The sequence below is a fragment of the Mytilus trossulus genome, chromosome 5 (genome assembly GCF_036588685.1).
Source record: "Mytilus trossulus isolate FHL-02 chromosome 5, PNRI_Mtr1.1.1.hap1, whole genome shotgun sequence".
NCBI lineage: Eukaryota > Metazoa > Mollusca > Bivalvia > Mytilida > Mytilidae > Mytilus > Mytilus trossulus.
Window position 1 is genome coordinate 38,170,094 of NC_086377.1, and position 14,421 is coordinate 38,184,514.

Here is a 14,421-nt window from a genome sequence, read left to right on the forward strand (position 1 = left end):
GTTTTTAAATTATCAAGGGTTTCTGCTCTGTATGGCAAATAAGAGGTTAAGACTGGCTGAATGAATTTGAAGCATCCTTTGTTTTCAAATTAATTTGCATCTCATGAGCTTCATCAAGAGCTACAGAGAAATTTCCCCAGAAATGGAAACTGAGAAACACTGTTTTTGAAAAAAGTCCAAAACATCAGGCGGGAAGTTTTGTAAATCTGCAAGGTGATAGATAAGGTATCATCCTTAAATAGTTATGCTTATCGAAGGTATGAAAAAGCAAGCCAATTGTTTCAAGCATGCATTTCTCAGTTCCCAGTTTCTGGTTCTAATAGCCATATAAAAACCAAGATAATTCAAAAAATCAGTATGAATAAAAGAATCCCAAAAAGTGAACGTGTCACTTTTGGAACTTTGGTCATATCTCCAATTTGTAAATTCTGATAGGAGATCATTTGAAAATGCAGAAAAAATATCTATTTTCTGAGAAAATGTTTGGATCCACAAAGAATCAATATCACAATTAAAAACCAATTGTTCAGAGAACAATTGAAGGTCTTTCCACCGAATAAGACATATATGAATGTTAAAAATAGCAAACCTCATTTACAAATGTAATTTTCAGTGCTTACTGATAGCTTTGTGTATTCTGAATTTCAAAATATATACTTTTGCATATAATAAATAGAAAAAGTAGCCACTTTGTTTACCAAATTTGTTTCCAGTAGTTTTTCAAGATCATATGGTTTACAACACAAAGTTCCATAGTTATATCATGCAGAAATTTAAAGTTAAAGCAAAGGTCAAAATAAGGAACGTAAAATCAAACTTAAACCTTGACCACAATTTCAAGGTGATATAAAATGTGCCTCAAATCAAAAGACGTCTCTACTTAAGATTGTTAATGAGTTATATTACAGGTAATACTAGATATAAAAGTGGCAATAACTCCCAGTTAATGTCTACGTACCTTTTCAACTTAAATTTTAAAAAATCTGTCACAACTAACAATTCTCTAAAAACACCAGATTCACATTTTTATTCTTTCCTTACTTATCATATTCAACTATTTCACATCATGGCATTTGCAATTATATATTTAAAACAATGCATAAGAGCTTAAACAATTGAGATTTAAATCTCTCTTCTCACTGCTAAGAAAAACTGTCTCGGTAATGTTGATTTTTATTCTATTTAAAATAAATGAAATGCTGATGCTTAATATCATTATTCAACGTTTCCACAATTTTTGAATCCTCAAATTTGAGTCATTGATTGTAAAGGTGAGACTCAAACACAACATTATGAAAAAAACATCAAATAAATTAATAGAAACATCTAGACTGATTGTTGTTTGCTAAACATGCTGTTGCAAATATTTCATGCATATTCAGCAAGACCAAACACTGTTCACCGAGACTGCCAGGGCCCTGTTTGTTATCAGCACTAAATCATGAGTAAATGCTGATATCCGCCTCCTACGACGGGGACGAAGGGTTGGACTTTAGGAGGCATTATTTTTATATTTTTTCTGTGTTTGAAATCAAAATTTAAATTCCTTTTTTTAATATCTAAAATCGAAATTAAAACAAACTGTTTTCCTCGAACATCTTCATATGCAAATCTGTGTTGAGTCTTCAACGTTTAAGTACTATTATAAGTGCGTCATGATAGCTGTAATATGTGGGAATTACTGCAACTGATATATCAGGACATCCTCTGACATACACATGATCAATTAGTGTACCACCCTCTGATGTTGGGCTATTGACGAGCTGGTTGAAACCTTTTGATTGCATGAAGTTTAAAACTGTATTACATCCTTTTAAAATATCTTGATTAAAATCGCCAATAATTACAATTTTTTTTGATAATTCTTGCAACTTACAGATTAATGTCTCCAAATTCTCCAAAAATTTTCCAACATTATACTTCTGAGTTCTGTAGATCGTAGCAACTAAAATATTTTCAGTTGCTATCTTGAAAACTATACATTCTAAGTTTGAGGCCAAGTTGCATAGTTCAGTTTCTGATGAATGTTTATAAAATACACACACACCACCATGCTGCATATCCTTTAAAGATGAATAGTAAGAGTCGTCATTTTCAAAAGCTTGAGATCGCGGCAAATGAAAACCATCATATCCAATCATTTCAAAGCAAGCAAATTCCTGATTAGCCCAGGTTTCAGTAAGACAAATGTAATCGACACCCATAAAGTCTGGATTTTGTTTAAGATCTTCTGCATGGGTCTGCAAACCTTGAATATTCTGATACATTATCTGGACAATATCTTTCTGTTCCTCTCTTTCATTCTCAACTTCAGGTAAAAATCTTGTCATTTCTGAAACACCCTTTACAATATCAGGATCACAGAAAATTTTCTTGTCAAGTTTTTCAGTTTCTATGCTTTCAATATGAAGACCTGATTTCGAGGTAACTCTGCTAAGGGCAACATATGCTTGACCATAAGTGAAACATTTATTTAAATCAACAACACATTCTTCAACTGTCAACCCTTGAACTTTATGAATAGTGCAAGCCCAGGCTAGTTTCAATGGGAACTGTTTACGTACACAGGTACTTAAAGGAATGTCTTCACTTGAAGGCTTTAATCCAACACAGCGTTTTCCGCAGATTATTTTTTGTAACTTTGCATTTTTTCCAACTCTTTCATTGTCAAAGAGAACAAATATGGCACTTGGGAGTGAATTAGGTGAGTAGTCTTTGATACAAATTACTGTTCCCATTACTCCATTTACTAAACCATCTGCTGTGTCCTCATTCTTGATAAGCATTACTCTTGCTCCCTCAGCTAAAATAATAGATATTGGAAGACAGACATCTGACTTTGTACAATGGATTTTTTTCAGGGTCAATTTTCCTGATGTTTTGTTTTTTTCATAGTCTTCTGCTTCAATTAATTTTGATTCTGTACACAATTTCAATATCATCTCCTTGTTAAAAGTATCAACCTCTGCATTTGTTGAGTATATGTGTAACACTTCATCAGGACCATCGCCAATACATTGTTTTAAAGTATCTTTATCAGAGTATGACAGACTTTCATTTTTCTGCTTTACACGCAGTCTGTTTAATAGTTTTGCAAACAAACCATCCTCACGTTGACGCATTATTTCGTCCAATTCAGCAATTTCAAACAAACCATTCCATAACTGATTTGAGGGATTCGAGGGATCATCTACATACAATTTGTCTACCCTTTTTGTTCTAACAGGTGGTAACTGATAAAAATCACCAACTGCAATTACTGAGACACCTCCAAATAAACAACTGTCTGGTCTTTTTTTCACTTGTCTGAGTCTCTCATGAACGAAAAACAACATTTTTTTGTTGACCATTGAAATTTCATCAATAATCAAGATCTGTAAGTTTTCTAACTTAGTTCGGAGCGAATTAATTTTGTCTTCACTTAGAGTTGCATGGTCAGGTGAAAGTGATTTGAAAATGCCGAGAGCACTGTGAATTGTCAATCCGTGGATGTTAAATGCAGCTGTTCCAGTTGGAGCTGTTAACAGAACTGTGAGGTCATCTGGATTCTCTGATGTTTGTGCTAAAATTCTAGTTGCTTCATATTGTATACATTTGATCAAGTGACTTTTACCCGTTCCAGCTCCTCCTGTAATGAATACATGTAAAGGCTTTGGTGTTTTTCCATTTGCTCTCTGAATGCACCAATCTCTTACTTTATAGAGAATTTGTCTCTGCTTCACATTCAAACTCCTGAGTCTTGGGATAATTTCATTTCTTGTGAGGGAAACTGACAGCAGATTAGTTCCAACAGATGATGAGCTCTTTTCATTATTCAAATCGGGTATTGTTGCCTCTGACAAATCTTCTTCAATCACACTTGTTACTTTCCCTTCATCAATACATTCTCTTCTGTTCAGTTCTGATTCTGGACATAATTCACACCGTGCATCTTCTTTGGGATCTGTTTCATGCAATTGATTTTCTGCGTCCTCTAACTCTTGACCAGTTTTCACAAAATCTGCCATGTGTTTGATAACAAATTCCTTTACAGAAGTCAAAGTATTATCCCCTGGAAACTTAACTCTACCACAAGTGAAGAAATTTTCATATGTATCAAATAGTGGAGGTTTTAACTGTTCATTATGCCTGTATGGTAAAAAGAGTTGCAAAATGCTTTGGAAGTATTTCTCAGGAGAAGTTTCCTGTGAGAAACGTGGATATTTGATAACTGCAGGTGAGGTTCTTGTGCGCTTTCTAATATGTCCAAGGTTGCCATCAAGTTTGAAGGTTGTTTCTTCATTAATTTTCTTGGGTAACTGTGACTCTCCTAACACACTGTATTCAGAACCGAACCTTGCAAGGCACATTTTAATAAACATATCAATGTGTGGTCTACCTTTATACCTATCAACTAAATTGTTCATCCAAATTTTATTTTCATCATCATTTTCATCTGCACTGTCACTATTACTCCTTTTCCTGTTGGAAGATTTATAACTTTGTTGTTTCTCAAGGTCTTTCAGAGGTATGCTCATTCTACATGGATTTTCACCAACAGGTATAAATTCTACTTTTCTAGAACATTCTCTTAATCTTAATCCAGTAACTCTAAAAACAGCTTCTTGTGCACTAACCTCTCTATGGTGTAAGTATGAAGTTCCAATTTTTTTCATAGTCTGTTGTGCATTTAAATTTCCTTCTTCAGCTTCATTTTTTGTTTGTTGGAGGAGAAATCCTAGTTCTCGCTCGGATTTACTTATGTAACTTATAATGTATACGACACAGGAAAATGCATCCAAAATATATTGTATGTCCATGTTTGCATTCCAAGCCCTTAAAAGATGTGGATTATACTGGTTGGTGTAAATTTCATTTGGCTCACGTTTAAGAACTACCGTGTTTCGATTGGTGATGAAACGAAAATACTGTTCAAAGCTTTCTTGAGTAAGACCCGCCTTTTTGAAAATTTCAGATACATCTAAGTTTTTATCTTCATGCTCTTTTATAACTTTCCACAAGCCAGACAATATTTCTTTTGCTACTTTTTCGTCTTTTTTAGTTTCCTTATCTGGTTTAATTGGTTCAGAGATGAATGTTTTAGTTGAAGGAGGTCTTGGGAAATTAAAACGACATACTGTTTCTTTTTTCTTACAGGTTTTTGAATGATTTTTGCTGTGTTGGTGTACTTCCATAACAATGTCATGTAATTCTTTATCTACCTTTTCATCTGGTATCTCACATGTAACATACTTGTCAATAAAACTCATAACTTCTTCATTGTCATCTTCACCATATTTTGGAGCATTTTCTACCCAAAACAAACAATGGGTGTGAGGAGAACCTCTTTGTTGAAATTCAACTCTGTAAAAATAGTCAATTATTTTCCCTATTGGTTCAGCATCTGACATAATAACATCCTTTAGAAAGATATGGAATCTATGATTAAACATTCTTGCAGCTGTAACAGGATTGCTACAAAGAACTTTACATTTTTCATCCCATGTCATATTTTCCGTATTTCTCATGTCACCCTGTTGTTTTAATATTGTATTAACAATTTCTGACCATCTGAAGTCTGCTGATGAAAAAGAACAGAAGAAAGTTGGCACACCTAACTGTCTGATCATTGCAAATATATCTTTCTGTGAACTTTGCCAGTATGGGGGAGTTCCTCTAATAGGTTTTAAATACTTAATAGCTTCATCTTTTTTAAACAGCTCTTTCAATGTTTCCTTATTGCACAGCATTTCTCCAGTAACTTTCTTTCCCTCTTTAGAAATAGGGCATTCTTTTCTGAGAGATATCTGTACATTTGAAATCACACTGTTGAGTTCTGTTAAATATTGACTGAAAAATATGTAGGATGTATCCCTTGCAAACCTGTTTTCAACACTCATCAATCGAAGATTAAAGTACCTTCCAATGGTCAGTTTTTCATCACGGATTTCATCAAATGTATTTTTACCTGTTGGAAAATGTACAGGAAAAGTTTTAGCTTCAATTCCTGATTCTTGGAGAACACTAAGAGGACTGTTATTTTCTGCTGGAGCAATGTTAAAAACTTGGTCAAAGCATAAATCTAAAGCCTCTTGTCCAATATCAGCAGGTTGTAAACAAGTGTCTAACTGAACACCACGTAATCTATCATCAATGTAGCTAACAGGTTCGCTTTCAATTTCTCTTTCATTGACTGTTGTAGAGGAATTTGATATAATTTTTTCTTCTTTTTTGTTTTCCCTCACTAGCTCAGTATGATCAGATTCAGATTCATCATTTTCTACTTGATCATCATTTAATTCAGGAATTGAATTAATCCATTCATTGTTGATAGCCACATCTTTATACCATATGTTTTGATCTTTTAAATACATAAGAGCTTGCTCTAAATGATTTGGTCTTACAAACTGATATTTGTCATATCCTTTGTAGCTAAGCTTTCTCTTTAACTTAACTTTCAGTAATAGACTTTCATTTTCAGATCGGGGTAATGTAGAAGTAACTTTTTTCAAATCAGATGGCACACACACTACAGGTCCATGAACACCTTTTTGTCCTCCTTTTGGTAAAGCCATTATTTTCATAAAAGGAATGTTCTGGGCAATAAGTTGTTGCTCAATTGAATTAAGCTGTTTTAACTCTACTGGAACATTTTCTAGTAATAGACTATTAGAAAAGGAATCAGCAGGTATTTTACCTTTCAACATTTTACGATGACAAGTAAAACAGATCCACAGACTTGTTCTACATGTTCCTTCAAAAGCACAATTTGTCTTGCAATCATCTGTACATTTGTGTTGGTATTTATCTGTTGTAACTAAATCAAATATAGAATTATCGTAATAATCTTTTTTGCAGATCTGTACTTGTTTTTCAAAAAAAAGCCTCAAACAACAAGCACAAACACATTCTGGACCTTTGTTTACTTCATCTTTAAATTTTCTTATTACCTCAGTTATTTGCTTGTTTTCTAACTGAAGATTTTCACGACGTACTGATGTTTGTTGTTTAATCTTAATTTTGTGTGCATCATCATCAGCATACTTTTGTATACTGGCTTGTTTTACATGTTCCTTGTGATTTTCGTCTTCTTTATACTTTTGTATACTTGCTTGTTTTACATGTTCCTTGTGATTTTCGTCTTCTTTATACTTTTGTTTACTTGCTTGTTTTACATATTCCTTGTGATTTTCGTCTTCTTTATACTTTTGTATACTTGCTTGTTTCACATGTTCCTTGTGACTTTCGTCTTCTTTATACTTTTGTTTACTTGCTTGTTTTACATATTCCTTGTGATTTTCATCTATTTTATACTTGTGTATACTTGTTTGTTTTACATGTTCCTTGTGCTTATCATCTGATTTATACTTTTCTATACTAGCTTGTTTCAACTTTTCTCTGTACTCGGGATCTTCATGATATTTTTGAATTCCTGATTGTATTAAAGCATCTTTGTAACCCTTGTCTTCTTGATACTTATAAATTCCTGATTCTATTTAAGCATCTCTGTATTCTTCATCGTCTTGATATTTTTGAATACCTGCTTGTATTAAATTCTCTCTGTATGTCTCATTTTCTTTATATTTTTTAATGCCTAAACAGAATTTTTTGGAACGTATTCCTTCATTCTCCCAGTATTTTCTTTTTAATGTATTAGTCTTTTTAGCTCTGAATTTGTCATCTGTCCAGTACTTGATCTTTTCTTTTTCAGCTTTAGATAAACCTTTTGATTCAGTATTGTAGTCGCCCAAATTGTAAGTCGAACCAGTTGTCTGGTTTTTATCAACTTTAATTTTCTTAGAAGTGACCTCAGATTTTCTATCAACTTGAAACTTTTCTGCATAACTTTGTCTATATTGTAATGGATTTGGAGAGCGGGTTTTTTTAGTAACATTTGTGACGACTTCATAATGATTTATATCTCCTTTATGTTGAAGATAAATTGCCTGATCATTAACACAATTATTGCTGTATATTTGAGATGAAGAATACTTAATCCATGTACCATTATAAAAAGTATAAATGTCTGTTTTAAGAAGGTCAGCACAAGCTAATATTTCCAGTTCAGTACCCCATACATTTCTTTCTTTCATTTTCAGTGTTTGTATATGCTGTTCTACAGTTATAAAACGTGGCTGTAAAAATGACCTGAATAATTCAGTATTTGTCATCAAATGATCAACTATTGCCTTTCTTACATTTCCAAAGAATTCTTGTCTATTAGATATTGCATATGAAATGGCTCGAAAAAGACAATTACCATCACCTGTGATAGTCTTTGTAGCAGATGGTGGTCCCATGTTATGTATGTTTGGTGTAATCTTTTTGGATATTGTCTTGGTTGGTATCTTGGCGATAATACAGAGATTCCTCTTTGAATCTGCATTCAGAGGTTTGAAATCATAACAATTATTTATTGTTGACAAAATTTCAACATCAGATTCATTATCTGTAATACCCTCATCAATATGTACTTCGTTTTTTTTCTCAGTGACAATACCTTCTTCACTGCAAATGTTAGTTATGAATTCTGTTGGTGAAAAGTGGTCATCCATAGTTAACATTTCTGGAGTTTTGATAATCTCATGGTTGCTTTTGTTTTCCTTCCTTTTTTGGATTTTCAGAAATTTGAGTGTTGCTGGTGCTAGCTTGGTTATAACTTTCTAAAAGTTCATTACTTTCAGTGCAGTTTTCAATACAAATACTGACTCCTGTTACCTCAAACCATTGATTTTGGCTTGATCCAGCCTTCATGTTGCAACAATATTGATAAAGATGATCTAGATTGTTTAATTGTAAAAGTAAACTTTTACCATCACTGTCCTGTAAGCCAAACTTGTTTCGTGCATGGGAATCAAACAAAATTAAATCTTGATTATATTTCAAGGCTAAGAATGTTGTATCATATGCGCATATAAAGCAAGCATCATAGTCAATTAGAGATTCTTGTAAAGCTTGGTCTAAAGGCAAAGAGTTTCCAAATTCACTAAAATCTAAAGTTCCATAGTTATCAATGACAGCTGTTATTGATTCTTTTCTTGATATTTTCAGTAATTTTCCTGACATTTCTATCATTCCAGGTAGGTCTGATACAAGGAGATGAACATTGTCACCATGAATATTGCTGTATATTTGGTTTCCCTTGATCAAAACATTATCTATATACATCTGATCCCAATTCTTTAAACTTTTAAATTTACTATGAGCAAGAGCTGATAAACAGTTTGCAACACATTGTTTCCCACTGTTAATTCCAAATCGGATATCTCCTTGGTGAAAACTACCTTGGACTACAAAATCTCTATCAACTGATCTACTAACATGGCTAACCTCTGTACTGTTTTCAGTTATTGTATCTTTGTTCTTGTGACTATACAGCTTTAAACCATTATTCTCTTGTTCAATGTCTATAATAGAATTACCATTACAATCAAGTTTTGTACTGTCAGTTTCTACAATCATGCTTTTATCTACAAGTTCTTTAAATCTTTTGTTTTTTTTAATGTGTATTTGTTTCATTTTAGTGTCGCTGAAAGTATTTCTATAATTTGAATCAGCTTCGATTGAATCATGTAAATTATATTTTTCCAGTTCACATGTTCCATTACAATTCACATTTGATTTAAGTAATTCAAAATCCGTATTAGATTTAGTTGCTTGAAAATGCAAACTTATTTCAACTGATTCAGAATCCATATTTAAATCCATTGCTTCAGAATCCATGTTTAAATCCATTGCTTCAGAATCCATGTTTAAATCCATTGCTTCAGAATCCATGTTTAAATCCATTGCTTCAGAATCCATGTTTAAATCCATTGCTTCAGTATCCATGTTTAAATCCATTGCTTCAGAATCAAGATTTACTTTAACAGATTCAAAAAACAAATTTGATCTCATTGTTGATTTCAATGATTGCCTTAATTTGATTGATTTGTTTGAAATAAATGATTTAGTAGATTTCATTTCATTGATTGATTTTTTCGATCTGATTGACTTTCAATTTGATAGATTCTTTTGATTTTGTTAACCCAGTATATTTAAAGAATTCAGTAACATTTGGACAGTTTATAGAGTTGAGGCTCTGATCTGATTGTATAGGACAGTTTACATGGTTTATAGAGTTGACGCTCTGATCTAATTTAATAGGACAGTTTATAGAGTTGACGCTCTGATCTGATTGTATAGGACAGTTTATTGAGTTGACGCTCTGATCTGATTGTACAGGACAGTTTATAGAGTTGACGCTCTGATCTGATTGTATAGGACAGTTTATAGAGTTGACGCTCTGATCTGATTGTATAGGACAGTTTATAGAGTTGACGCTCTGATCTGATTGTATAGGACAGTTTATAGAGTTGACGCTCTGATCTTGTGTAATAGGACAGTTTATAGAGTTGACGCTCTGATCTGATTGTATAGGACAGTTTATAGAGTTGACGCTCTGATCTTGTGTAATAGGACAGTTTATAGAGTTGACGCTCTGATCTGATTGTATAGGACAGTTTATAGAGTTGACGCTCTGATTTTGTTTTGGACAGTTTAGAGAGGTGACGCTCTGATTATTTCTGCAAATGAGGTTCAGTTCACCAGCCTGCTTCAATCTCTTTTCTCTCAGTTTGTCCCTTTTTTCTTTTCTTTTAGAATCATAATGTTTTCTACCTTTGCGTGGCATTGTCTACAAAATAAGAAACATATACGATTAATGTCAAACATGTTTATTACGTTATAGTGACAATAAGAGAACTTTTTGCACTAAAGCATATAGATTATAAAAAAAAGAATTGAATTTATTTACTCCAATATTTAACAATGTTTAAAATATAAAATTTATAAATTATTATAAAAAAATATAGAAAAGGGGCATGGCATCTGTGCCTGTCCCAAGTCATGAGCCTGTAATACAGTGGTTGTCGTTTGTTTATGTGTTACATATATGTTTTTCATTCATTTTTTGTACATAGATTAGGCTGATAGTTTTCTCGTTTGATTGTTTTACATTGTCATTTAGGGGCCTTTTATAGCTGACTTTGTGGTATGGACTTTGCACATTGTTGGAAGGCCATACGGTGACCAATAGTTGTTAATTTCTGTGTCATTTAGTCTCTTGTGGAGGGTTGTCTCATTGGTAATCATACCACATCTGCTTTTTTATATAAACATGCCTTGGGGAAACACTTTTTAGTTCAGTACATAAATATATATAAACTCACCACAATGTCAATTATATTAGTTGTAAATAAATCTGAATTTCAAAACAGCTACTTTGGTCAGCTTTAAATTATATCAAGAACCTCTGTTACCATGGTTACAACAACAAGTTAGAAGTTAAAAAATCCTGTAAAAAGAAGAATCATTATAACATTTGTAAATAGTTTTTACTTTTTTATTTCAACAAATCTATCCACCTTGTTTGCAATGTGTATGTCATAATTCATTTAACGTATTGTTTCAGGTAAGCATTTATTTATATTGTTTTGCCCAGTTAGGTGATTGCCTGTTTTTCATACTAAAATAAATGGGGAATGTGTCCATAGGACACAGATGATGCTTCTGCATATAATGTTCGAACAGGACATAACTCAAGAACAGTAAAACTTATGCTTCACAAATTTTAACTTGCTTTTTGTGTATATATAAGCATTGTGTTAAAGTTTCAAAACACTTTGACTGAGGTAAACTTAAGAAAAGGGAACTGAAAGGAAATAAACATATTTTTTTCCATTTGTTAAGGGCATAACTCTAGAAGGGTCACCCAAATTCATACTTGATCTGGTTACTATTTTGTGGTAATAAGCATTTTGATTCAGTGTCATTACATTTGGTTGAGACAAACTTAAGTTAGAGAAATGAAAAATTAAGCATTTTTTCATTTAAAAAAGGGCATAATTCTGGAACAATAAAAGTGATGCCATCTAAATTCAAACTTGATCTGGGCCAGGTGAGCTAAAACTTAAAAGCTTATCATATTCAAAAAACATAGTATTTAAAATGACATTGATTTCATTTTATTCATACAAATAGTATTATGATAATAACCCTGTTTGATTGTGGATCATGCTAAATTGCAGCTTTTGCACTTCTCTTTTATGTCAACTAGAGCTCTTGATGAGGATTTATAACTAAAAATTGACTATGAGGGTCGGTTGAAAACAAAACCTTACGATTAAGAATATGATTTCAGCTTCCCAATAGGGCCAATAGTCATGATAGTGAGGCATTGGGAGGCTGAGATAATCATGTTGTAAATTTTATGCTATCATGAGTTGGTTGACTGTTATGGATTATCTGCTATATAGATGATATCGGTTATATTCTTTAAGTCGTAACTACAATCCCGTTCCCTTTTCATGATTGTGACATACCCAATTAGACTTTTTACCTTTATTTGTGTCATTTTTACCTGTTGTTTCTGTTTGTTTTGTTCACGCATCATTTATATCAATATTATTAGATTTGATGCAACTGTCGTACAAGTGAAAGGTTTAATTTAGCTCTTAAAAACCAGGTTCAAGGTTCAATACATCATTTTCTACATTTGAAAATGCTTGTACCAAGTTAGGAATATGACAGTTGTTGTCCATTTTTTTTTATATGTGTTATTATATGATTTTGCCATTTGATTAGGGACTTTCTGTTTTTAATTTTCCTCATGTTCCTCAGAGTTCAGTATTTTTGTGATTTTACTTCTTTTTTTTTAAAGAATCTTTAATCTTTTATTACGCATCTCTTGCATGTACAATGTACATGTAAATGCATGAATAGCTGATATGAATATAGTATATTAACTTACCACAAGGTGAACTAGATCAATTCCAAATAATAGTAAATTTTGGACAGCTCTGATGATCATCTAAAACTGTCACTTCACTTCAACGAGTCAGAAGATAAGAAAATGCCTGTAAAAAAAATTGCAATGTATAATTACATACATTTTGAATGTTTCTTTCAGAGATAGATCTAAGTTTGTCTTTCATCATCTTATAAATAAAATGGTATACTAATTCATGTAATTGCTAATTTGAAAATCAACTGTTAATGTATCACAAAACCAATATCAGAATTTTATATAAAAGTAGAGGTTCACAAGAGCCTGCGTCGCTCACCTGTGTTTACTGATGATTTGGAAATCATGTAAAATATGGTTAAAACATAATTAATAGTATTAGATATTGGATAGTATTAGATACTATATTGATATCTAAGATAATAACAAAAAAATGCAAAATTTCTGTAAAAACTTCTAACATGACTAACTTAGGGGCAGCAACCAAACTACAGGTTGTCCGATTCTTCTGAAAATTTCATGGCAGATAATCTTAATCTAATGAATATTTTGCCACCCATCAGATTTGCTTTGAATTTATTTGACTGATTCAATTTTTGTTGAAATCAAACAAAGTTTAATTTTTGACCCTTTGGACCTTAATGTAGACCAATTTGAAAACAGGACAATACTGTGCAATTGAAAATTTCTTGCTATTTCGCAATATTGTGCAATAAGATATATCTTCAGAACTTGCTAATGAGCAATACTGTGCAATTGAAGATTTCTTGCTATTGTGCAATACTGTGCAATTGAAAATTTCTTGCTATTGCACAATACATGCAATAATGCACAATACTGCACAATTGAAGATGTTTTGCTACATGTATTGCGGAATACTGTGCAATTGAAAATTTCTTGCTATTGCACAATACTTAATATAACTAGAGGCTCCAAAGAGCCTGTGTCGCTCACCTTGGTCTATGTGAATATTAAACAAAGGACGCATTTGAATTCATGACAAAATTGTGTTTTGGTGATGGTGATGTGTTTGTATATCTTACTTTACTGAACATTATTGCTGCTTACAATCATTCTATCTATATTGAACTTGGCCTAAGAGCTTCAGTGGAAAATGTTAGTTAAAATTTACAAATTTTATGAAAATTGTTAAAAATTGACTATAAAGGGCAATAACTCCTTATGGGGTCAATTGACCATTTAGGTCATGTTGACTTATTTTTAGGTGTTACTTTGCTGTACATTGTTTCCCTTTACAGTTTATCTCTATCTATAATAATATTCAAGATAATAACAAAAAACGGTAAAATTTCCTTAAAATGACTAATTCAGGGGCAGCAACCTAACAGCAGTTTGTCCAATCCATCTGAAAATTTCATGACAAATAGATCTTGACCTGATTAACAATTTTACTCCCTGTTAGATTTGCTCTAAATGCTTTGGTTTTTGAGTTATAAGCAAAAAACTGCATTTTACCCCTATGTTCTATTTTTAGCCATGGCAGCCATCTTTGTTGGTTGGCCGGGTCACGCCACACAATTTTTAAACTAGATACCCCAATGATGATTGCGGCCAAGTTTGTTTAAATTTGGCCTGGTAGTTTCAGAGGAGAAGATTTTTGTAAAAGATTACCAAGATTTACGAAAAATGGTTAAAAA

General features: G+C 32.4%; 1 protein-coding gene across 1 annotated transcript; it reads right to left on the reverse strand.

Moving 5' to 3' along the window:
* Positions 1–1,625: 1,625 nt before the first annotated feature.
* On the reverse strand, positions 1,626–8,534 carry LOC134717919 (uncharacterized). Its single transcript, XM_063580418.1, has 2 exons — positions 7,520–8,534; positions 1,626–7,471 (listed from the first exon to the last, which is right to left on the reverse strand). Exons 1-2 carry the CDS (start codon positions 8,532–8,534, stop codon positions 1,626–1,628), a joined length of 6,861 nt encoding a protein of 2,286 aa, XP_063436488.1.
* Positions 8,535–14,421: the final 5,887 nt, after the last annotated feature.

What these genes read in the sequence shown, in the direction of transcription:
- LOC134717919 (XM_063580418.1), bottom strand. Translation starts at nt 8,534, where the DNA reads ATGGATGACCACTTTTCACCAACAGAATTCATAACTAACATTTGCAGT. An exon ending in AGAGAATTTAATACAAGCAG is followed by an intron (nt 7,472 to 7,519) that starts GTATTCAAAAAT and finishes ATGCTTAAATAG; the next exon opens with AATCAGGAATTTATAAGTAT.